Below are 26,650 nucleotides of genomic sequence, written 5' to 3' on the forward strand. Positions count from 1 at the left end.
GCAAGATTCTGTTCATTTTATTTTCTTTTAAATAACATTTTCCACCAACATATAATCGAAAGTAAAGCAATATTAATTCAACAACCTTTAATTAAACGGGTGAATAACAGGAAATGAACAAAACGGAATGTGGCAAGACGAGATTCCAAATTCATCTTTCTCATTTCAGCACAAATACTTAAATAAGGGAAATGGACTGTTAAATCAAGGAAAGGGAGACTGTTGCATATCTCATTCCCAATTCAATCCACAGATAATAAATCAAATGATTCTATCTGGTTGTGTAGGGCTATAGCTTTGCAATGCAAGACCAAACCAGTTAAGACCATTACAACATAGAGGCCCCTGAAATGATTGAACGCAGTATTTGCATTTAAACACAGATGCTGCATTCTACTCAATATTTTAAAAAAGACTTTTACAAGGTTTGTAAGAATACAAGACTCTTTTCAATTTGGTGTTGTTGATAGACCCTGGATTTGCCACAATTCATATTTTCCCCATCACAGTCAGCGACATAACCTGAAGTATCTGTGTGCTTATGTCTTAACCAACACCTCACTAGTTTTTATTACTTTGCACTTTTATTTAACAATGCATCATTAGGATGAGAAAATGCTTATTAGTATTTACAGAAACCAAAATGGCAGCATCAGGCATATATCATGCCTCATCTTTTGCACTGTTGTGTTAGTGTAATTCCCAAGCTGTTATAGAAAACCAAACCGAAATGGGAACATCAAAGCAGTCCCACTAAAATTAACATCTGGTTATTTACAGTATTTACATTAACACTCCTGTATGTACAAGTTTGCATACCACTTACAGTACATGGGCAAATTTTTTTTTGTGCTTAAGGTAATTGCATTGTCATCCGCTCTACAGTTAATAAAGTTTTTTTTTTAAAAACAAGTAAAGAGCTTTGCTTATTGTTGCAGACACAGTTCCTCCAACCCAGACCTTAAAAAAAAAAATCAAACTATACACTAGTCCAGGCTTATTTTGAGAAGGAGAGCCCAGCTGTAAAAGTACCAGATTGACCCTGTTGAAAAAACGCCCCTCCAGTAGTTAATCTCAACTGCGCCTGCTGAAGAACTAATGGAACAGGAGGCGTCTAAAGCGCTAAGTGATTTTAAAGGTTCTATGATCCATAGAGCAAAAGGAAGATCACACATATTAGGAAAGTCACCTAAAATGTCAAATGCCCTACTCTTCTCTACAGGCGGTCACCCTCAGCTGGCAAACTGTTGGTAAAATGCCAGCTTGACCCGCTCGATGTGATGGCACAGCTTGATGGCAGGGCCGAGCTTCAGGTCCATACACTCCTGTACAGTGGGAAGGTTCAACAGAAGCAGCGCCTGACCGTCAATTTCCTGGAAGGTAAATGAAAAAGAGTTTAATAATATACAGATGTAGGATCCTAAATGAAGACTCATAAGCATGTAATCTATGCAATGTATTTACACCTAGTATAAACATCTGTTTAGGTTTAGATGTGGCCCAAAGCGTTTTGCGATCCAATTATTCAAACCTACATGTCATCCGCAAGATGACGTGAAAAAAAAGAATATCCTGGCCACAAAATAAGAATTCACTATTGCACTACCGTAATTGTTCTCTCATTTTAGGTAAATCATGGCCACTATTTCACTGGATTAAAACGAGGAGACAAATTAGTACAACGTCATGGCCACATTTGATCTAAAATGAAGCAAATTATTAATTCATAGCCCCGATATTTAAGACTTTTGTCTGTCATGTTTGGGGGCTTCGTACAAAGAGCCGACACTAATCCGTGTGCTTCCCGGACAACAATGAAAAGCAGTCTTCTCTCTTGTCAATCATCCATTACTCTAAGACAAGAGGTTTCATTTTTGGCATGAAATGCAGCAGCTTTAAGAGGAAATAAAAGTCCAACGTCCTAACATTTACTATTTTGTGCTGCACAGCGGTCGTCACAGGAGATTACTACTAGGTATAAACAGCGATTTATCTTATCTGACCACTTGGGATTGGATGTTAATGTGTGTTCAATTACTTGATCCATAAAGATGCGTGCCAGCGGAGCACAATCAGTGGTCCTGATGAATCCCACAACATCCGTGACACTCCATTCCAGTGGACTGCTGTCCAAACACAGCTTCTGAGGAGCTTCTGTACGTGGACTCTTCAGAAGAGACAGCAAATCAGTCAGTTATCAAATACAAAACAAATACAGTAATTTTCCTAAACATTAAAAATATTGATTTTATATGCTGTAAACCAGCATTTCTTAACCTTCCTGACTCTGAAGCTCATTGTCAAAGATGATATTTGAAGGGCCACATGATAGTTCCAATTGTTCAAACCTACAAAGTTCCGCACATGACATTAGGGCTGATCCTAATGTCATTTTTTGAGCTTCGAAGGAAAATAAAATAATAATAAATCATAATAAACAAGGCTCAAACATCCATTTCGTAACAGACATGCCTGTTCATTTGAGCACTTCCGTCAATGAAACAAAGTTAAATATGAAAAAAAAAAAAAACGCATTATTTCCACACAAAGACGCATGATATAGCCTAAGCCTACCGCTCTGTGCGGACGTGAGTGAAGATTTGGGGAAAGAAACAAGAGATTCCATGTCCAGAAAATATATATATTTATAATAATGGTTTTTCATTCAAATTATTAAGTAAAATAATTATAAATAATAATATATTTCTGGTACTTCTGCTGTAATGACAAAGCTGCTCATTTTGAGTGGCACTTTTAAATGTATTTAAATATTTATATAAATATTATAAATTATAATAATGGTATTTCATTCAAATTATTAGGTAAAATAATTATAAATAATTAAATTCCATACATTCCAACAACCGAATGTTCTTCAAAGTTTACACTTTTGATTACCAGTGAATTTACATTTTATATTTATATTTATATTGTGACTCGAGTTTTTATATTCTTTGGTCATAATTTATATCTAATAAAATATTTTAGAGCTTGACATTACTAGAAATAAATTATATTCATCATAAAACTTTTCTAGACTCCACAAATAAAAATGACAGTTGTTGAGAGAACAAATTACCATAAAAAATATATCATCAGCCTTTAATATAGATTTTAGTTGTCTTAATTTTAAAGCATAAAGCATTTAAAAGCATATGTAGTTCGACTTTAAATCATTTTAAGCCATCCTTCAACTCAGCCTGGTTGAGAATCACTGCTCACTGAAAAACTGATATAAATGATTACATCAGCGTCCAATATTTATAGACTGCCGCAGTGTTACCTTGGGTGAAGGAGGTCTGTTCTCGTCATCCGAGCAGGAAGGCGAGCGTGCTTTGCGCCGTTTGCGTGTGGGACGGGGGGTTTCTGGAGGGGAGGGGGAGGGTGTGGGGGGCTGCGACTTCTTCTCGGAGTATTCCGAGTCATCCATCAGCTCGTCTTGCAGCTCAGAGCCTGTATCTTCACTCAGAGAGTCATCCTCATCCAGATCTTCCTCATCACCACTGCCCTGTGAGGCCAGACAGTGACATTAGTGCACATTGTAGACATACAGCAAAATACTGTTTGATGCTAGCCTACATATATTTAATATTAACAACCGATATGATCACTTTGGTGCTGTGGTGGTAGAACATCAGAATTCTGCTCGTGCGTTGAATCTTAATGGAAATGACATTTACTCTGAGCAAATGTTTCAACAGATTGTGCATTTCACATTCTAATGACCACATTATAACAGATGGGGGAAGATGGTTCTTGTTGAGCAGTTAATCTGAACATATTTTATTTTGTATTCAGTGTGGTCCAAAAATAGAGACTATATTGAAAATCTGGGTTAAAGATTCTAAAGCATTATGACGTAAAATGAAAAAGAAATGGATACGATTCTGCACTGTTTATAGGTCACTAATAAAAGCTCTGATGTTGAGCATGTAAACGATTCTAAAAATCACTCAGATTTCTATGGTGATAATGTTTATAAAAGGGACACATTTGTATTAAATAAACAAAATAGTATTTTCACCAGTGGTTTCAGACTTCCGCAACCATGTAACTCTTGTTACCTGAGGGGAACCTGCCGGAGTGTTGTCGACTGAAGCAGAAGAACGCCTCTTTTTGTGGACGAAGAGCTGCTTCCTCCTCTTCCTCCTCCTGCCTCGTCTCTTCACACCTCCCTCTAAGTTGGAGTGTCCGCCGGGAGGTCGGCCCACACGCCTGCTCTTCTTCTTCCCATAGTAATATGCTATAAAACAGGTATTGTTAGATTCACAAAGCAACTTAAACAGCAAGTAATTCATACTATCACTTAATTTAAATGATTTATATGGTTGAATTCCAAAAACAAAACTTCAGGTCATATTTCAACCCAAAATCAAAAGAAAGAATTAAGAAATTATATTTTATATAAACACAATAAAAGCATATTTTCAAGAAATAGGGACAAAATACACATAATGCTAATAAATATTGTATTTGTCAAATGTAATTTATTTTCTTTCTTTTTTTTGGTCATGGGCGTTGAAATGTGACCTGGGAGTGATTTCACAAAATATGCAATTCAAATATCTGCAAAAAATTTAACTGGAGCAATAAATGTACTGTACCATCCAACCAGCAAGCCAATACCATAATAAAATACTGATATAAACAGAGACAATAGCTGAAGTGATGCTCACTGTATTTGGTTTTGGTGAGCACAGAGCAGTTTTCCGAGCAGCGCTCCAGGACCATTCGTGGGCCGAACAGGTTGGGGCAACACTCCAGCTTAATGCAGGTTTTCCGACAGAAATCGGCCACCTGGTCTGCTGTGCGAACGATCTCTACTGTTGCTCTGTAGCTCTTCCCTTTGTACCTGTGAAGCACAGACTTGTCAGGAAACCGAGAGCTTTGTGTATTCAAAATTAGTATTCATGTTATATAATTATGTTAATCATTGAATCGTAAATTATTATATGCATTGATAAAAAAAAAGCATGAGCATAATTGGCATAATTTGTTCCAACAACTTCTTTGATCAGGTACCTTTGTAAAAAAAAAATCAGAAAAAACAAACCATTAAAGGCCAAGAGTATACTTTGGCCGTCCGCGTTCTGCAACGGTTTGCGTGCTGACCGTGTGCCGTAATTTTAGTGATCAGGAGCCTGCGACCTTAGCCGGAAAAGGCATAACGCCTACTAACGTTGCGGTACACAGGGAAGGAGACAAGAGGCCTTTTTTTGTTTTGTTTTTTGAATGGAAGTTAATGGAGGAGAGGCTTCACTACGCTGAATAAACCATATTTGTGAGGAAATAGCTTTTCATTTAGGCTATGTTTACACGGAAACGATCTGAAGAGAAAACGCAAAAGTGGCGTTGCGTTATCACTTTTTATTCTGCGTTTAGACGAGCGTTATGAGGGGGAAATCTGCGTGCATATGGTGACGCAAAAGTGTGTGAAATTCGATGTAGTGTGCACTCCAGGCGGCTAGGTGGCAATGTGAAGCACTGAAAGTGAAAGAGCAACTGACACAGTTTTTTCATGTTTAAAACAGTAAAGCTGCTGTTTTAACCCTTGGTGCTCTTTGCGTGTCGCTCAGAATTCTTATTTTTTTTGTCAATGAAATTAATGCTATATTTTAGTTTGATAATATTTTGTTATTTTCCTGTACTGGTGCATGCCTGTGACGTAAACGCGTACGCGACGCCTTCACTGTCTAGCAGACTTTTGCGTTTTTACCGTTTTTACCCTTTAGACGGGAACGCGATGGTGGAGCGTTTTTAAGATTTCCACTCTGGAGGGTGGTTTAACTTTTTTGCGTTTTTAAGCCCCAAAAACGCCATCGCCGTGTAAACGAAAGGCACATCCGATAAAATATTTTTACGTTTTCACCCGCGAGCGTTCTCGTGTAAACAGGGCCTTAATCAACCGACAGCCCATCGACTAATCTTCGACATCTTTGCTTCAAAACATTAGTTTTGGGATGATCTATTTTTTAGAGTTTACACCAAACAAAATGCTGTTTTTTAAGAGAAGTCACAGACAATTGCGTGACAGGTATGATTCAGTTTACGACACTTCTCATTCTTTTCTATGGTATCAGTAAACAGTGATTGACTGTCGCACAACTCGAAATTCGAATACGAAATTCATTGACGTCAAGGCTGTAATTGGTTATTAAGGCACACGTGATCCAAGTTAGCCGTTACACCTTTTCCAATGGTAGAGTCTCTGACCCTCGTATCTACCAATAATAAGCCGTGGCTGAGTCCGAAATTGCCCCCCGTTCCATACGTTAGTCCACGAACACTGTTGACTTGAAGAAGTGAATGAAAATGAGTGAGCGAATTCAGACAGCCGTTGAGCTAGGGCTGAAACGATTCCTCGAGTTACTCGATTACAAAAATTCCTTGAGGCAAAAACTCTGCCTCGAAGCCTCGTTAAATTCCTATGACGCGCACTATACGGCACGCGCAGGGATGTGATTGTTTCACACGGACCGTTGTTCAAGCGCACCACAGCGCGTGATAAATTTTGAATTTAGTTGGCGTGATGGCGGAGAGTAAAGATGTCCATAAATGGCAGAGAATGTCTAAAGTTCAGCATCTCAACCGACTGCTGTTTCACCAAGCGTCGCCGAAACAAGGTAACGTAGCCTAAGCCTATACATTGATGTTCGCTGATTTTAATCCCATACTGTATTTTTTAGCAATATACTTCAACTAGCCTAAGTGAAAAACAAAATGCTGTTCTTTTTCTATTTAACAAAATGCATATTTGCAATAAAACATTCCACTTTTCAAAGCTACACTATGTGTAGGTGTCTCCAACGCATGCAATTTGAAGCATCCGTTTGATTTTTCGAACGGATGCTTCACCTTAAATGCACCGTAATGCAATTTACAGTAAGTTGACTTAACTGTATTGTTATATAATTGTTGGCACTGGCACTTATAAACACTAAATGGGTAAAAATGGCAATAAAATAGGCTTAGTTTTGGAACCAAATGTTGGAGTTGGAATAAATACCTGTTTTTTTTGGGAGAAATAAAAGCCAAATGCTTGATCATTTTACAGCCACATCATTTTCGTTATGCATTATTTGTTTTGGTTGTTTAAAAAAAAAAAAATGTTAAAAAATTATCCGATTACTCGATTAATCGATCGATTAAGTGCTAGATTAATCGATTACAAAAAGAATCGATAGCTGCAGCCCTACGTTGAGCGTACATCTGCTGTACACTCGTTATTGCGGTGCAATGTAGGATAGAATGAGTGCTCTCAATAACGTCCACTATGGTTTCGACACCACTACAAATATATTCTTCCTCGAATAATGCCTTATGTTAGGGTATAGGGAGCCATTTCGGATTCAGCCCATCTCTGGATCCGCTACTTTTCTTCTTCTATCCTTCCAAGCAAACATCCTGTAAATTACATGACTCTGTACTATCAATTGCACTGTGCATTAGTTGAATGCGTGCATCCACGATTATCCGCTGTTGAGTATAATGCGAGGCTGAGCAGAATGCAGAAAATTAAGTATACCCGGGCCTTAAGGCACAATATACTCACTTGGCTTTAAGTGTCTCTCCGTGACCCTGCCAGCGGCCCTCCTGGTCCAGCTGCAGCTCTCGCAGCACTCGGCTGGGCTTATAAGCCGAATTTATCAGCAGTGTCAGCACCTGCACAGGCCACAAGTCAAGAGGGCAGTATTTTAAAAAAAAACACACAGAAAAGGTATTCGTAAGTCTGGTAACAGAATGGAATAGTTCTGACTCCAAATACTGAGTGGTGTTCAAAACCATGACAAAATGGAGATAAAAAGCATACCCTTGACAGAACGTTCTCTATTAATGCACTACAAGTTGCTATGCCCTACAGTTCGACTAATGAAATAAATGAATAGCAGGAGTATTATCAGAATTTTCTATTATATAACATTACAGATTTGACATGCAAATAAACTAGGGCTATCAATCAGTTAAATTTTTTGTTATTATTATGATTATTATTAATTAAATCAATTTAAATGATTAAAAATTAAAAATATATATTTTGCTTTTTTTTGTACACTTGTTAAAATTGAATTGTACTAAAACAAACAAGTTAATTTACATCCCTAAAACAAACATATTTATTAAAAAATGTCTTTGTCCTTTATCATACTGTCATTTTATAAAACCAATAAGCCACTTGAGGATGTGCATTACAGTTATTTTACCACAGTTAAGGTTGACACGCTTAGCTTTGTGTCATGCCTAAAAAAAACAAAAAAAAAACGTATCTGTAAAAATAACCATTACAGACAGCCTCTTGTGCACATTCATCTAGTTTTCCATACAAGTTTTAACAGGATAGGAAGTTAAGACTTAAAATAAAAATACTATTAAAAAGAGTCCCCCTGTGGTCAATAATCGTATCCCTTATCTTCGCTCACCAAAAATATTTCCTGTGAAAATATTTTTTTCATGCATTCAAATATCTTGAATGAAACTACAACATTGCTTCATTTAGTATACGTGAATCATGATTATGCAAATGAGCCCCGCCTCCACTCACTCATACAATGTCAGAATACCTGATCCCCTCTGTCAACTTTACGGTCTAAATTTTGCACAAAGGCAAGTGTAAATACTGGCAACATCAATTCAACAATATATGTTTAAACCAGAAACTGATTCATAAGTGGAAGAACGAATTATACAGGCTCGTCTACAAGTCTATGTATCAGAATGGTAATGCGTTTAATGTATCGCCTTTGGCTTGACTATGTTATCAAACAGCTAAAAACGTGTTGCTAATGTTACACAAACCATGTTCCCGTACGTACGCCATCTCAGAGTGAGACAGTTGCCTTCTAAAAATCAGCACCCTAAGAAATGCTTTGAACAACTCAGAACATCAGTGGAGAAAAGCCTATTGTTCATAATAGCATTGTAATATACGTCATATACATACTTCATCCACTATATTGCAAAATGTACCTGATTTTTCATATCAACAGAAAAATATACCGGGATAACCTGGCTTCTCGATCCCCCCCTGCTTCGCAGCATAGTTAATAATAAGCTAAAGCCCGCCTCACGTTGACTGAATTGTTTATAACATATTTGTGGCGTAGATGACAGAGGCGATTTCAAAAAGTTAAGGAGAAAATACTTAGCAATGGTGTTGACTTATAAATTTACACATGGTTTGTCTTTGGGCATATTAAAAACACCACATAGACATATAGACAACATTAACAACTTGATTTTAACCACAGCGGGACTTAATAACATTTACTCAATTGGATACCTCCCATTTTGTTGCCAAAAAAGACAAACACATTTAAATACTATTTATACAGCAGTCTGTTGTGGCTAACCTCCTTCAGCACCAGGACACAGTTCCCAGGTCCCACACACTGGGGCAGCTCTGCAATACGACCCTTATTGAGGTAGGGCCCTGAGAAGCAGCGATGGTTAAAATAGATCTTAGGGCAGCAGTACTTCCCATTCGCCTGGCCTCCTGGTGGCACACAAACAGATTAAAATAGTACTGTGTTAGAGAGCATTGAGCATTTATGACAAGGAAGACCATGGCATGCATGTGTAAGTGTTCAGATGTGTATCTAGCGCTCACCCATCTCAGCCTGATTGCTGTTAATAAGTTGTTTGGTAGTATCAGGTGAGGAGTCTTTGGATGGTACCCGGCTGTGATGAAAGAGATAAATGAGTGTTTTTCCATAATCAAAACTACTTGAACTCAATTTGAACACTTTTGTGTCTTACTTACTGTTTCTCTGGCTGAACAACCGCAACCTTTTTCTGTTTATCTACTGCAAATATCACATAAAACATGAATTTACATGCCGTACCAAGCCAATGTCAAAAATAAATATAAATGTATGGGGTCATTTGTGTGCACAGCACTTTGGCATCATGAACGTTCTCTGAAATCGAGAGTTTTTGCTGTAACGCTGACCTTTGGGCTTGCAAGGGTGCAGAAGAGGATAGCCATTTGTTTCACACCAACTCACTGGGAAAATATCCATGGAGTCTGTGTGAACTATGATCTCTGGGACGGCTTGCTTCAGACCTGAGCAAAGAGTGGGAGGGAAAGATATGAGACAGTCTGTTATGGCTAACCTCCTTCAGTACCAGGACACATGCCTACTGACTAATCCTCATGCCTACTGACCTTCTGTGATGTCTATAAAGGGTTAAGCCTAGTCTTAAATTAGTCTGTTACTGGTCTTGCTATTTTTAATCAGGGATTCAGCTTGGTTAGTATCCTCTGAAGCCGGTTCAAGGAGACACTGCATAATTATTTTTGGTCATTCAGAGCTACCATGCTACAGAGAGAAGAATGTTGACATCACACCTTCCAAACGAATCCACATGTGTTGACCTTTGACCTTGGTAACAGTTGCTACGTGAATGTTTTCAGGGCAGAGCGGATTGATGGCCTCCAGCATCATGGATTCTTTAATGCACTGATCAGATGGGTCCTACAAGGAAATTGAAAAGTAATTCAATGTCAGAAAGTCACATGACCAACAAAATGTCATCAATAGCTGAGATTTGACAAAGTCTTGCAAAAAAAAATCCAAATAATTTAAAAAAATACATTTATAATGTTACAAAAGATTTCTTTTTTCAAATAAATGCTGTCATTCTGAACTTACTATTCATCAAAGAACCCTGAACATTTTTATCAAGGTTTCCACAAAAAGTTTAAGCCGCAAAGTTGCTTTCAACATTGCTATTAATAAGAATTTTTTTGAGCATCAAATCAGCATATTAGAATGATTTCTGAAGGACCATTTGACACTGAAGACAGCTTTGCCATCACAGCAATAAATTACAATTTAAAATGTATTAAAATAGAAAACATATCTTAAATTGTAATAATACATCTGTGGTTTTCATCAAATAAATACAGCTTTGGGGAGCATAAGAAACCTCTTTCAAAAACAAAAAATCTTACCGACCCCAAACTTTTGAACGATAGTGTATATAAAACAAGTATAATATTAACATGCTGAAAAAAACTAAATCAAAAACACTTATTTTACACAAACTAATTACAGAAAAATGACTAATGTCTTCTATACAAATATAAATTATACATAAATATTGCTTCGTACAAATTATCATCAATCAAAATCCGATATTGTATCAGATATATTAAAGACTTGTTTAATTGACTGGTTATGTCCAACTAATTAATAAAGTTCTTTTCAAAAATGTCATACTTTGAGTTTTTTCCCTTCATTACATCAGGACAGTTTAGATTTTATACCCCCAAAATATCAAATTGAGTTTTAATTCAAAATATAAAACATGTTAAGCATAAAAGAGAGGTATTGTTTACATTGTATGTATAAACAGCATTTTGTATTTTTAAAAATAAATAAATTAATAGATCTGGACAAAATGACCATCATGCCATTGACCCATCTTTAAATACGCAGAAGGAGAAACTCACTGGAGGAAAGCATTGCTGCGGGGCTGCCTCAGCCTCACACTGCTTTAGATGGTCCGCCCAGTCAAAGTCCTGACCTTGGAAGCCTACAAACACACACACACGCACACACACACAAAGGTCAACAAGTGCACCTGAAAAACTCTTAACTGCATGACTGTCTCCCTAATATACATTTAGATTACAAAATAACTGAAACGCTAGAAGAAACAAGACTTTAACTTTGAAGTAAATCACACCAAAGAACCCCAATGGCAATTCAAAGGATGAACTAATCTATATGTTGATTGGCAATTAGTAGCATGTGAGCCGTAAAAGAGATCTAACAAAGAACACTTAGATATGGCAGCGCTTAAAGCAAGAGGTCAAATAGTGTCTCCAAGACCGAAACCATAAGATATATTTATGTAACTTGGTGTTAAGAAAAAAACTTCTGCATCAAAACAAATTGGTGAATCGCATTTATTGATTTCTTATCCAGATGGGATTATGTTTGGAAAAGTTCAAAAGCCTCAAGTGTGTTTCCAGCTGTTAAAATGGGGATGGATCCATAAAGACATGGCCAACCATCCCACACCAGCCATTAGGTCTAATGACTGCTCTGCTGGGCAGTATAACCGCCAAGGAATGAGGCTGTTTTTCATGACAGTAAAAGCAATGCTCACTCGTGTGTTCATATTCACAGGAAACCAACGTTTCATGGACAGCAGGGCAAAATGCTTGGTGGCATATCCAATCGCCAGATAATATTCAAGTTATCGTGCTTGAGGAACAATTATGTAATGTTGTGCCCTACAGACAGTTTAGGACTTGTAGGACCGCAGAAAATAAGCTGTTCTGAAAGGAAAGGATGTGCCACTTTTCCATTAGGTCCTTTTTATGAATAATTTATCAGTCATTTGTGTTATTTCACTTTCTTTATTATACTGTACATGACGATTGAATCTCCAGACCTGGAGGAGGGCTGAGCTTGACTCCGTTCTTTAGACTCCACTGCGTGGGGAAGATTCCCGGACTGTCCCTGTGACAAAGGAAAGAGCGTCCGCCTCCCTCTTTCTGTGCCTCATCTCTCATGTCGTCCATCCGCACCAGAAAGAACTGATCATTGAATACCTGTCTCACACACATAAACAAACAGGTAAATCAATACAGCATATGTACATGAATGAAGCTAAGAATAAGGGCACGGGTCTACAAATGGTTTTCCTGTTCATCCTGATCTCAGTTATCTGGAATACAACCATGTTTATGGAAAACACCTGCCGTTCAACACAGAAAATAATATGCGTGTGCATGTATACACCGTTTTATATATAAATATATATATACAAACAAATCAATATCAAATGTACATTCATCTTTACACTGTCATTAATTAATTAAATTCTATTTATTAAAACCAAGTATAAATTTCATCAAGTTAGTGTTTTTGCACATTTTAATCCGAAATAATAACTAAAGGCCGTAACAATTTAAAACATAATATTTTAGTTGTGAACTGATGCTCAGCTGTTCTTTTTAATAGTCAACTTATTTTCATCAGTCATCAAGCTCACTAAACACTGATCACAGACACAAAAATTTACTGATTACTCACTAAAAAATAAAAACAGTCATTATGTTTTCAGGCCATTTCAAGTTTGAATTTGATGGGACATAAAGCGGTGATATCTAAGTGGGTGAGTTGTTTACTTTTTAATTTGTTTTCCCAATAACACCATCATTTTCTTTATTCCAGCCGTTTTGCGAACACGCATGAAAACAAGAGGCAAGGATTTATCGCATGAACCAATCATAACCGATCATATCCAATCGATGGAGGCATTGCCTCGTCTCATGTAACTTTCCCCATTCATCTCAATTACCAAACCCACCAATAGACCTTATGTAGCCCCGCCCCTTTTCAGCGCTGCGCTCGTTGTCTTTTGTCTTCCGGTCTGTATTTTCAAGGTGATCTTACGTATTTATGAATGAACAGCTCGTTTTAAAATCTTACCGGTCTACTGACATTTGTTAAGACATCTGCTTTAAACATTACAATCCTCGTGATAACTTTCGTTAACTTTTAATAAGTAAATCCACTTCGACAGGTAATTACACCTCGACAGAGATATACAGAGCGACCGCAAAATACAGAAGTTCAAAGACAATATTATTCTAAAGATGGCTGCACGCTTGTTTCTCTGGCGCATAAGGTCTATAGGGGGTCTGTTAAAATTGAATGGGCTCAGGGGAGGCAAGAGAATACTGGTGTTCCTGTTGGACAGTGTTACTTTAGGAAAAACAAGTGATTTATACATTGTATAAAAATTGTTTTATTTTTGAAATATAAATTATTTTCTCATCCAATTTTTTGGAGGAGACACAAATCAACACTGAATTTGTCTGTTACAGATCTTTATTTATTAGCAATTCTTTTCAGCAAAGCATTAAAAGCAAAGGGTAAAAGTCCCAAACTACAGCAGTTTAGTGTGTCGACCACATTTTGGAGGAAATGAGAGGATAGGGGAGGTACTTTAGAGTCCATTACGATACCTTGGCCACAGTGGCAGGACTGATGGTGAAAGGAGTTGCTGGGTCCACAGCTTCCAGCTTCATCCCATCAGTAAAGCAGTGCGGAGTGATGGCTGATCTGTCCTGAATACAGAAACAAGCGTATACTCCATCAATATGACTCAATAAATTAGAAAGAAAAATAAAGTAGAAACAATAAAGTTGAAAACATATTTTCTATCTGTTTCTAAATTCCTTTCATCCATATTGTTATTGTAGCAAACATACCTTGATATGTTGGCTGTTTGTAATACAGATTGCAATACAAATAATACAGAGTTATATAAAAGCAAATTAAATTAAAATAAATTAAACTGTGGTAGGGGTATTCACATACCATAAAAATAGTATGTGAAACAGAATACACCCTTATGAAAAGGAAATTGATTTCCCTATGATCAATATATTATATGGTTTAACAGTATATTTGAAAATATACAGAATAATATATTGTGTTAATATATTAAAATATATTGAAAAACACAATTTAATTGCTGCTTTTCATATGTGGAAAAATATTAGACAATATATTTACTCAATGTTTGTATATTCAGTAATACGCTTCATAATGTATCGATGTATATGTGATCAGATATGGTACTGCATGTGTAATATATTGCAGATATATTTACTCATGCAGCATAAACACACATATATAGAGGAATATACAATGTAATATATTTCTTATATTTTTTTTAATTATTTACTTTATTAATGTTTCATATTTTGAAGTTAGTTAACATAAGCACACCTGCATGAACTAAAGTATTTATCCAAGAGACTATCGCTTTGCTGAAGAGGGAACAGCCACTACTTTTAATACATAGTAATAATAGTACTAGTGGTTTTCGGCCAATCGTTAACCGAACCACAGGCTCTACTCTTCAGTACAACGGTAACCCCAAAAACTCAGACATACCAGAAAACCTTTTAAATTACAAAATAATACAACATTAAACACAAACAGATCTCCCCTCTATATTAATATTGAGCGAAACACATTAAATAACACTTCATTTTAACATTTACTCTCCTTTAACAGTCAGAAGCAAAGCATGCTGGGAACTACAAATCTGTTGTAACTCATTCCGTGAATGTTTGTGTATATTTACTATAACTTACATTCACATTTATATGGGAGCATGTATGTGCAATATATGTACACAATAAAGGATAAAACTGTGTGAATATTACATGCAATGCTATTTTTGTCTTCATTTATAAATATTTTATATGCAGTAATAAATAGCCATAAATGGTCAATGCATATAGATGATTAGATTAGATGAACCTTTATTTGTCTCACAATTGAGAAATTTCAACATTTACAGCAGAAAGTGGATAGCATGGAATAAAGTAAAATAATAAGTGACATTAATAAAATACTACAATATCTACATATTGTATACATATCTACATATATCTAATACTACAATATATATATATTATAAAGCACTAGTTTCCCATATATGGAAATGTATTACGCAATATATCGCATTATATTTTGCAGTATGTTCCCATATATTTTTGTTCCGTAAGGGCATACAACAACAAGCATTCCAAACAGTAGTACTACATTGTTGTCACATGACTTAATTATGTTGCAGGCTTTCAGCAAGTAGCATCCAGTTACTGTCTTCTTCTGCATTTTAATCTAATTTTGTGTAAAAAATGAATATTATAGAACAGGACTATGAGTCAAGAAAGGGCTGATATTATTTATGAATCATTTGAATGGAAAGGTCGGCATTGCACGCAATGTGTTCTGTTGAAGCAAATGTTGTGCCATTAGTATTACATAATAATAACTAATAATAATACGTTATACTTATATAGCGCTTTTCTGGGTACTCAAAACGCTTTACAAGGAAGGGGGAATCTCCTCAAACACCATACATGCTTATTAGGGATGCGACGGTGAGGAAATTTTCCCACCAGTTAATTGACGTGTGACAACACCGGTGGGCACCATTGACCTTTTTTTTTCTCCATACTATGGAAGTCAATGGGAACCATCAACTGTTTGATTACCCATGTTCTTCAAAATATCTTCTTTTGTGTTCAGCAGAAGAAAGAAGGTCATAGAGGTTTGGAACAACTAGAGGGTGAGTAAATAAACTATCCCTTTAAAGTGTTTGTGTTCAAAGACAAAAGGCAATGGAAAATGTGCATGGGTATACTTCCTTTTCCGGGTTCTGTCTAGTGCACAATTAAACGTGTAACTCTTTTGAATGCGAGCGTGGATGAACGAGTTCGGTGCATGCGCACTACTTAGTGGACTTTTAGTTTTTGAACGCTCAAATCGCTCCACTTAGTGTGACGTAATTTCCGCCATCAGCACAGTCCATTGATGTCCGTGCGCAATGTCCCGTGCAGCCAGTTTTTTGTGTCCGAGCAGGGGACACTAGGACAATCAACCTGGTGCAAGCTGCTGTTAAGTGCTTAGCTCAAGGGCACAAATGTCACAGTGGATCTCCATTAACTCTCCAGTTTATGAATCACACCGAGAGGGTTCACACAAGCAAACTTAGGGTCAGAGTCAAGTTTTAGCAAACATGTGGTAGTTAATCAGTATTTACTGACCCTGTAAAACTCCTCGCTGATGCTGGAGTCCTGAGCCTGAGAGAAGACGGTCTTCTTCACCTCCTCCCATTCAGCTTCAGTGCGCAGGGAGAGCAGAGCTACAGATAAACATACACAAACACACAATCAGCTCTCTGCTGACCTCATCATAAGTTTATCTTCTAAAAGCTAGTGGACTCTGATCTAAGCCCCTGTAAACCCTTCCCCCATCCACCAATCCCCACTATTGATTAGCTAAACTGTAATATGTGGGTCTCCCAGGGTAAAAGTACTCTAGAAGTGCTTATGAGGACAATTCGAGGTACCTACCTTTTTTGTGCATGATCTCAACCGCCGCATGGAGCAATCTAATTGATTTGCATATTAATAGGTCAGGAAGATTCAACTGTGAGTCCTGTTGGTCTGTTCACTCACCTATTCTGTTAGGAATCATCTAGCTACAGAACATGCAGCAATAACAACACAAGATCTGCATTTATTATCAGCTTCTGCTTCTGTTTCCATGGTTTTAGCTGCACTGACCACTTACATTTTTCAGAAGCTAGCTTTCAAAAGCTATACTATGTAATATAGTGCCTAAAAAAACACTGTGTAATGCATCCTATTTTAAAAACTGTATAGTATACAGAATGCAACTTCAAAGGTCTTTTACTTTGATGGGCATTTCCAATATTTATAACAAAGATATTTAGAAATGCTGAAACCCTCACCTGCAGGTGGTCTGAGAGTGCAGCTGTGCTCCTGTGCCCAGCCAGGTAGATGAAGCAGGGGGTCCAGGTAGAAGACCCATGTGATGGATTGGGCGTCAGGGAGCCCGTCTGTGCCGGCATATCGAAGCCGCAAGCGCCCCCCTACGTTCTCCTCAATCACTGCAGACCAGACCGCCCCAGCATCTTGACGGTCCACAAGTTCAACGTTTAGACCTTGACTTAACAGATCTATAGGATTACAGCCACGCTGGGCCTACAAACACACACGCACAGGGAAAAGAAAAAAGAACAGGTATACAGATAAAATAATATAACAACCATCAGTTAAAACAGAGTCAAAGAAATTTTTTTACTCCTTAGTTTTTAATACTGTTTGAGGCTAGATTGAGTTTCAAATTTTAAAAACATGCCTTTTCTACCTTTTTGTTTTGCAATTAATTGCAATTATTAAAATTATTTTAATAGTCTAATTTCTTCATCTTAATATTTTTTGTTAAGAATTGTACAGCACTTTGGGTAAAGCTCAGTTGTTTTTAAATGAGTTATGTAAATAAACATTGAAAAGCAAGCAATGTACACCGCCGTTCACAAGTTTGAGGTTTAAAAAGTTGTAAGTAAAGGTTTTGAAAGTCTCTTATGCTCACCTAGGCTGCTTTTATTTGATCAAAATATGATTACAATTTAAAATAACTGTTTTCTATGTTCTCTGTGTCTTTCCATGTACTGTATCTCCTTTAGAAATCATTCAAATATGCTGGTTTTGGTTTTGAAAACAGCTGTGCTGCTTGATATATTTGTGGAAACTGTGATACAATATTTTCAGGATTCTGTGATAAATAGAAATATCAAAAGAACAGCATTTATTTGAAATACTTTTATTTATTTATTTTTTTACTTTAGATCAATTTAATGTGTCCTTGCTGAATAAAAGTTACTTGATTCTAATTGGTCAACTGCAGCATTAAACAGTCAAATAATTTTGTATAATATCTGTGAACTGTATATTAAACCATTGTCCATTTATGTCTTTTTCATCACTCTGCGGTCTCCCTTTATTCATTCCCCTGCAACTCAAAACATTGAAATACTGACTGTAGTAAACAGACATTAGTGGTATTCTTTGTTTTATCACCCTATCAGTTTATTTTGCGATAATGACTAACTTTCTATAAATTTTTCTTACATTTAATGCATATCTCTTACCCCTTCCAGCAGACTAGCAGGTACACTGCAGGATTCAGCCAGAGCTTTCTCCAGCAACGCTTCCCAGTCCTGGTGCTTCTCACGGACACCTGAGCACAGATTCAGGGCCACGTTTAAGAGACATACAGTAGCAGATCTTCTAACAGACAATCCCGCCGACAGATTTATGCCATTTTGCACTTATTCCCCATTGACATGGTATTTTGGGCCATAAGTGCAGCTGTCAATAAAGCACAGACAGCCAGAAGCAAAATGCCAGCAACCATCTGGACTCCCCCACTCCTGCACTCTATTCCAGGATTTTATTAATAAAAGAAGCTTTAAGTATTAAAATGGGTCCTTTAATAATTTCAGAGGAGTAAAGGCTGTGCCCATCAGCAAGCTGCAAGCTAAATAAAAGCCCCAACATACACACCCTTCCCCCATTTCCTGAATATGCCCACAAATCGACTGTGAGCAACCACCTACAGGAATTAGCACTACGCTGCAAGCAACACCGCATTTGAAGTACATAAAGAATTATGCAAATGTGGATGATGCACACACAGCTATTCAGACACGAGAGCATAACCTATGCAGAGCCTAAATTCAAATCATCTTCACCTATAAAGCCACAACAATCAATTAAGGTCTAACCATCATAAATTAGAAAGCATAGTGAAATTGCTCACCCTCGGGAGGTCTCATCGGTCGACCCTGCTGCTTGCTCCATCCGATCGGGTGCAGGTCGGCCGTCATGATGTCGCACCAAAAGTCGGCACGCCGGTCATCCTGGTAACCCTCATATCGTAGCAACAGCAGCTGTCCGCAGGTGGTGATTATCGTGGCCACCCAGTACGTTGTTTCTGATTCAGTACGGACACACACCTCAAGCTTCATACCAGGAGTCAGACCCGTCTCCAGGCCCTGGTCCACCTGCAGAGGAAATCACTAGTATACTATTACAGTATTTATGAATAGTTTGAATTAGCTTTAACTTTTATATTTTTAGTTTTCATTTTCATTTTAGTCCTTTGTCATTTCAATTAGTATTTTTAATGTTTGTATTCATTTTCAGTTTTCAATTCAATTTTTATAATTAGTTTGTTTTAAGATTCTATTTAGCTTTATTTGATTTTAAGTTGTAGTATTATTAGTACAGTGTCTTTTAGTATTATTTATAATCTATTATATTATTTATTAGTAGTTTGAATTAGCTTTAACTTATATTTTCAGTTCTCATTTAAGTTTTATAATTTTGTCATGTCAAGTTTATAATATTTCCATTTAATTTTTATTTATTTTTATTTAATTTTTAGTTTTAGTAGTTATTTTAGTATTATTTATAAACTATTATATTATTTATTAGTAGTTTGACAACTTTTTCTTTTTATATTTTCTGTTTTAGTACAAAGTTATGTTAGTATTTATTAGTATTATAATATTTATTAGTACTTTGACATAGCTTTTACTTTTATATTTTCAGTTTTAATTTTAGTTTGTTCTAGTAATTTGTAAAGTAATGTTTATTCGGTTTTTTTGTTTCTATTTAGCTTAATTATTTTTTTTAAATATATATTAGTATTTATTTATTTCAGTTAAAATTGTTATCTAATATTTATATTTTATTTTAGCTTTATTTGAATAACTGACATTTTTTAATAGTTTTTAGTTTAAGTGAATAGTAACACAAAAATAATTACGGGTTTGAAACAGGTTTCACAAACAATCCCCTTGTCTGAAATTGGCCAGCATACAGATTGTCCCGCCCTCAACTACTGTTTGGGTTGGTCGAGATGCACAGACAAACCTACCAATGCATTACTTTTACTTGTCTTTGCATGGTTTATTTTTTAAGGATCAGAAAATGACACTTCACCTTTTAATCACGAAGCATAAATTCAGTGTGAGAGGCAATATTTCCATTTATAAGGACATTTTCCCCCTTTATGATGGCTTTTTGTCACATATTGTATGCATATAAACACATTGATGCCATCCATTTATGTCAAACATTTCAACTGAAATACATTTTTAATGTGAACAACTGGCTGTCTATAATATAAACACCAAATATATTCAACAACTTGAGCTGGAACAGACAGCTATACGTCATTCAGTGAGCTCTGCAACGGCACTACTAAATCATAATACTAAACCATAATATTATAGCATATCGAATATGATGAAATATATCAATGCGGTTTAAAAGATTTAAAATCAGAGGAATGGGCTACAGACTTTTTTTGTCATTTGACTGACTATAAATACCTGGGGAATGGTATTATTTCTCCATGCCCTGGTTAATTCCTGACCCAGTAAATAAATTCTTTAAGATGTAATGTAAATGGTCACTTATTGGTCTTACAATTCCCATGAGAGTAGGAATATATCACTAATGTATAGAGTTCAACTGAGTGTTGACTTCAGACATTTGGCCAATGTTATAAAGCTGAGTAAAATTAAAAATGTGAATGACAGTTTTCTTGTGTGCTGGCTTCAGTGCGGCTTATATCTCTGTTTTTGCCATCGGACGTGACCGAAAAGCAATGACTGAAAGTTAATTAAACTGATTATTCAGTAACACCAAGGACATGAGTTTAATTCCCAGGGAATGCATTAACTGATAAAAGGTTTGCCTTGAATGCAATGCAAGTTGTATGTAAATGCATAAAACTGTATAATGTATCAGTCTTCTCCAGCTGGCTGCATCAGCGTAACTTAAAAACATGTTTGTCCACAGTATTTCATCACTTTCAAATTTGATTAAAAGCTTTCAACTTTGTTCAAAAATAATTTATTTCACTGTAAGATGCAGAATGGTGGTGTAGAACAAACACAAGCCACATTTACTCACGTGCTTGAACGCATGATGAGGAACAGAGAGCGCCCCGGTTTCCTCCAAGTAGTCATCCCAGTTAAACTCGGACACATCCTGACCAGAGTCCGCATCTGAAACATTAAACGCCCGATAGCTCATACACCGCAAAGTCTGCTCAGCAATTTCCATATCAAACCATATCAACAGAGCGTAAAAGTGAATGCTATATATATATATAAAGTATATAGTAATAATAGGCAGGAACTCGCAGACATTTTCAAGTGACCTTTGAATCCACCACTTTGTGTCGAGGTAAACACTAAGCCAACGCTATTTAACTATGTGCGATACAAGTCTCAATATTGTATTTTTCAGGTTCAGAGGATGGACTATATATATGTTTTTTCTGCAATTTATTTAGCAACGGAGCACAAAGAACATAAATAGCTTACCAGACTCCAGCGCCTCAAGGCTCATGTCTGAAGCCCCCGGAGGACAATCAAACTGCGTCTACATGAATAATGAGGGGGGAATGAGAGAAAAACAAACATTGAAACAAAGAGAGAGATAAATTATGATATTATGATTACAATTAATATAAACGCGTTTCTATAAGTATTTGCCTGTGCGAGATTAACTGTGTGCGCATGACAAGACAGGAACATGAAGAGACTTGCACAAGCCACATTTTACACAGCCTAGTTCATTTAACTAAGTTGGAGGAGGAATCCTTAGTGTGTAGCTGCAAACTTCTGGCGCTCAGACTCCCCGCATCACATTTGAGAAGCAAAAATGCACCATAATGCCCAAGTATGGCTTTGCGAAATGAAAAATATTGGGTAGATTTGTTAAAGAGATAGTTTACCCCAAAATTAAAATTCTGTCATAATTTACTCACCCTAATGTTGTTCAAAACCTGTATGAGTTTCTTTCTTCTGTGTAACACAAAAAGATATTTTGAAGAATATGGTTAACCAATGGGAAAAAATACTATGGAAGTCAATGGGACTCATCAACTGTTTAGTTTCTGACATTCCTCAAAATATCATCTATTGAGTTCAGGTTTTTTAACAATGTGAGTGTGAGTAAATGACAGAATTTTCATTTTTGGGGGAACTATCCCTTTAACATCACCTAAAAACTAAAGCACAGTAAGGGAGACCGAATAAAGATATTCAGCTATAAACTCAACTAAAAAAGCCAGAAACAAACTCAACATGCAGTCCAAAAAATGCAAAAAGAAAGAAAACGACTAACAAAGTTGCATTAACACTGTCTATTCATCCGGAGCCGTCAAGCTGTCTTTGTGAAGGTTGACGTCTCTATTAAAGAGAGTCAGACATTCTCCCTGACAGCCGTTGGCGGGCCACGACCCTCCTGCTCTTCTGGGATCAACTCTTTCAGCCCACCCCCCTTCACTCCAGCACCGTCCCAGAGCCCTGGAGCACAGCCCGGGCCACGCACACAATGTGCTGGGGGTCACGCTGGTCTCCAATAGGGATTGAAAAGAGCAGCCAGGGCTGTTTAAAAAGCCATGTCGCTGTCCCTCAGTATGATGATCAACTGAACTTTAAAGCATATTGAAAAGGAATTACCCTTACAAAAAAAATACCATGGTAACGACAGTTTCCGCTCAAATAAAAACTTATTTATAAATATTAGTATTACTACCTTAACTGTTAGAGCTTAGTAGAAGCCTGTATGGTGGTCATCAAAACAAAATGAAATATAATAAAGTTAAATGACAAGGAATTAAAATAACAAGGGTTTAATACTATTTAAAGTACATCATATTTTAATTTATTATTGTTTTATTAGAAGTAAGTGTAAGAGAGCGCTACAGATATTGTAGTAAACTAGGGTATTTGGCAGAAATTACTGTTACCACCATGGTGATTTTGTGAGGGCAGAATCGGAGGGGAAATATACTGAGATAATATAGGTGAGACTGGGGAGTGTAACACTGTTTCAACATCTGTAACTGTGTTTTTGTGCTATATACGTCTCAAACTTTGATGCATGCAATATTCACATAATTTGTCTGTAACAAAAAGTAGTTTAGGCCAAATTCACACCGCAAAGGAGGCATAGAAGCACTTCTGAAGTGGCATTTAAGTGTCTTCACACAGACTGACTGTTTAATGCAGCTCAGAGGTGGCATTATGCATTTACTGTACGCAGCAATTACATCTGTATGATTTGATACTAGGGGGTGAGGTGGGTCAGAGCAGGCATAATTAAGCTTTTATACGACATTGCATATCAGGCACAGAGCAGCCTTAACTTGTCTGTGTAAAGATGCCGACTACAAGTCCCTAACGTGTAAAATAATGTACAAAGAGTGCTGCTGTTACAACCAATCCTGCTAATTTTGTGCAGGATTTTTTTTGGTGGTAATTAAAATTACTTATTGAAAATTATTACAATCCCCTAACCATCCCTTCCTCTTTGCATTAGAAACATTGAAATTAAAAATGACAAACGGAAAACATTTGATTTAAACACACACACACACTTGTTGTGTTTTCATGTTTTTTCGGAACTTTCCATAAACAATGATTTTTAAACTTTATAACTGTATATTCTATACCCTTACACTAACCCTACCTCTAAATCTACCCATCACAGAAAACTTTCTGCATTTTTACATTTTCAAAAACAAAACAAAACACTTAGTATGATTTATAAGCCGTTTTCCTCATGGGGACCAAAAAATGTCTCCACATGGACAAGGATTTTGGATATTGCCATCTTTATGGGGACATCCACATTGTGTCCCCATAATGTAGGGTTTACCTGAACCAACCAAACAAACAAACAAACACACACATTTACAGCTATACTCTTATACTTTTTGAACAAAAAATGACAACTTCTACAATCATATCTGATAATAATTTTCAGCCCTGTAGTTTGAACTGTTGGTGTCACAACATAATTAACACATGAGGGGAATGAGGAGACTCCAGGACAGCGGAAATCTATTTCTGGTGTGTCTATGAACCATCAGCACATTCCTGCCAAACTCTGCCGCTCCATCACTTCATGACTTAAAGACAACTTTCCTCCATTAAATACATACAAACACACGCGAAATACGGAAGCGAAGATAACCGACTTAAATAATAAAGACGAAAAGAAGAAGATGAAAATGACGCAGTGACCGCTGTCACGTGCACCAACAACAGTCAGGCAGGTCCTCAAACTATTCAAAGTGTTCATGACGAATTATATATGTAAGTTGTTTTGCAAAATGAGAAGACATTCATTAGAATAATATTAGAGATTTTTATGCTGTATACATTTTTAAAAATTCTATTTAAGAATAATAGTATAATGGTAAAAAAAAAAATAGTTGTCTTGTTTTTATGGCAGAATGAGAGTGACTTACAACAACACAACTTCTATTATGTAACACGGCCAGAGAATGAAACTGTCATCAATTTCTGAAAGTGCTTGAGGAAGCTCCCATATAACTTTATTATTTACACATAAATGTTACTAAAACATCATAAAATAAAAAAAATTCTACAATAAAAAATAATGCATCAGCGTTATGTACAACCAAAGCCCAAATAAACCCCATGTAGAATGTAGCGATAAATATAACTAATAGCAGCTATTATTTGATTCGATTTAGTGAGTGTAATTCATAGAAATCGCCCAATAATGGATGATGAGAGTTCGCTGGACAAGCGCAGTGTGTTCGGCTAGCTACATATAACTGGATAATAGCATTTAATACATTCACGCCGACCAGGCAACTTTCATTCCGAAAGACACATCGTGCAATTCAACATTATTAGTCATGAGACATTTTCTCTGCACTGATTCGCGAGGATTTTTATGTTGATATGAGTGCGGCTGATTTCGTGCACATGCTAAAAACGCCTGTAACCAAGTCAAGTTACTGAAACGTCATAGCTTAAGCAATAGAGCCAGGCAGGCACTCATACGAGCGAGCACAAGTCACCTTTTTTTGGAGACGGGAAAAAAGATGCAGGCAACGCAAAATCGCTCGTTAAAGCCAAGGTTGATTAGGGCAAAGGGTAAAATACATAAATATTTGGGAATGCATTTCGTTTCTTACCAGTGAGGAGTTTTTCAAGTCGGTTTTAGATGCCGTGTCTTTTTCCGCCTAGTCGTTCACGACCTCATTCCAATATGGCACAAAGTGTGAGTGCGCATGCGCCGCCTCTCGCGCGAGCCTCTCATCCACCACGAGCACGGGGATTGATATTTGTTGGCTTTCAGCGATTAAAAAAAGGCGAACTTGCCACATATTTCAACACAATGTTTACAATGCCTCACCGAACCACTAAAATAACGTTAAAAGAGCACTTTTATGGCTTATTACAGCATTTATTTGTAATGTTCCTAGACTGTGAACAATAAAAACGGTGGGACGCAATATTAAACGATTGCTTACAACTGTCATAACCTGTTCAGTCGTATTGCGCGGAGGTTAACGATTATTCTGGTTTATTTAAGTTAGTGGGAATGCAGTCTATGTTGTGGAGGAGGTATACAACATTTGCCGCCCAGCCTCACTGCCGTTTTGTTCAGTACAGAAAGTGTTTGTCCTATTGGCTAGAAGAGCTTAATCTATCGCACAACTGCGCCACGCTGAGCAGCCAGTTCCTCTGTGTAAATAATCTTTCTGGATCCTTCTATGAACAGCGATTTTACATTTTATATGATGTAATATATAGCTTCCCATATAGCACTGCACACTGAATGTAAGTGTTTAATTCAAAAACCTGTCTGTTTTGAACTAAATCTGCCTGGTGGTGTATATTGTGTCAACATTTCAAACCAAACAGAAAATAATAATGAACACATTTCTTATATGGTTTAAAAAGAATGAGCTTTGATTACCTTGTCAGGGACTGACCTGACATTGATCCACAGAAAGTAAAAGTAAAATCACTTATCTGTTATCTTATAAGACGATTTCCTCTATGGAAAAAAATAATCAGAATCTGAAAGTCTCTTTAAAAACTTTTGGTTTACACACTTATTATCTTTGTTTTATAATACATTATTTTATTATAAAAATTTGCATTATAAAAATTATTTTCTAACACCATATATTTTACCCAGCTGTGTGAGGTGAACATGCATTTTCATCCTGAATAGACACAAGGAAACAATCTGTATGCCTTTTCTAAAAATGGTTAAAGTTGTAAGTAGCATAGGCCTATGTGAGTTACCTATGATTACAGTTTTAACTGAACTAAAAATGTGGGGGTAAAAAAAAGGGGGGGGGGGGTATAATAATTATCAGGAAATTGAGGCAAAAATGAAAAGATCATCAACAAATAAATGAATATTGGAAAAATACAGTAGGCC

At 36.5% G+C, this 26,650-nt stretch overlaps 1 protein-coding gene across 1 annotated transcript; it reads right to left on the bottom strand.

The window, feature by feature from the left end:
* sfmbt1 (Scm like with four mbt domains 1) lies at nucleotides 1-25,522 on the bottom strand. The gene is made up of 21 exons (XM_079597080.1): nucleotides 25,389-25,522; nucleotides 21,751-21,808; nucleotides 21,335-21,429; nucleotides 19,170-19,413; nucleotides 18,499-18,587; nucleotides 17,296-17,548; nucleotides 16,586-16,683; nucleotides 13,985-14,086; nucleotides 12,403-12,562; nucleotides 11,453-11,535; nucleotides 10,346-10,472; nucleotides 9,947-10,060; nucleotides 9,758-9,800; nucleotides 9,605-9,675; nucleotides 9,348-9,490; nucleotides 7,553-7,662; nucleotides 4,677-4,852; nucleotides 4,065-4,243; nucleotides 3,284-3,508; nucleotides 2,039-2,167; nucleotides 1-1,373 (listed from the first exon to the last, which is right to left on the bottom strand). Exons 2-21 carry the CDS (start codon nucleotides 21,773-21,775, stop codon nucleotides 1,233-1,235), a joined length of 2,607 nt encoding a protein of 868 aa, XP_079453206.1. The 5' UTR covers nucleotides 21,776-21,808; nucleotides 25,389-25,522; the 3' UTR covers nucleotides 1-1,232.
* Between the last annotated feature and the right edge of the window lie 1,128 nt (nucleotides 25,523-26,650).

Source organism: Phoxinus phoxinus, assembly GCF_949152265.1.
Source record: "Phoxinus phoxinus genome assembly, chromosome: 22".
Classification (NCBI taxonomy): domain Eukaryota; kingdom Metazoa; phylum Chordata; class Actinopteri; order Cypriniformes; family Leuciscidae; genus Phoxinus; species Phoxinus phoxinus.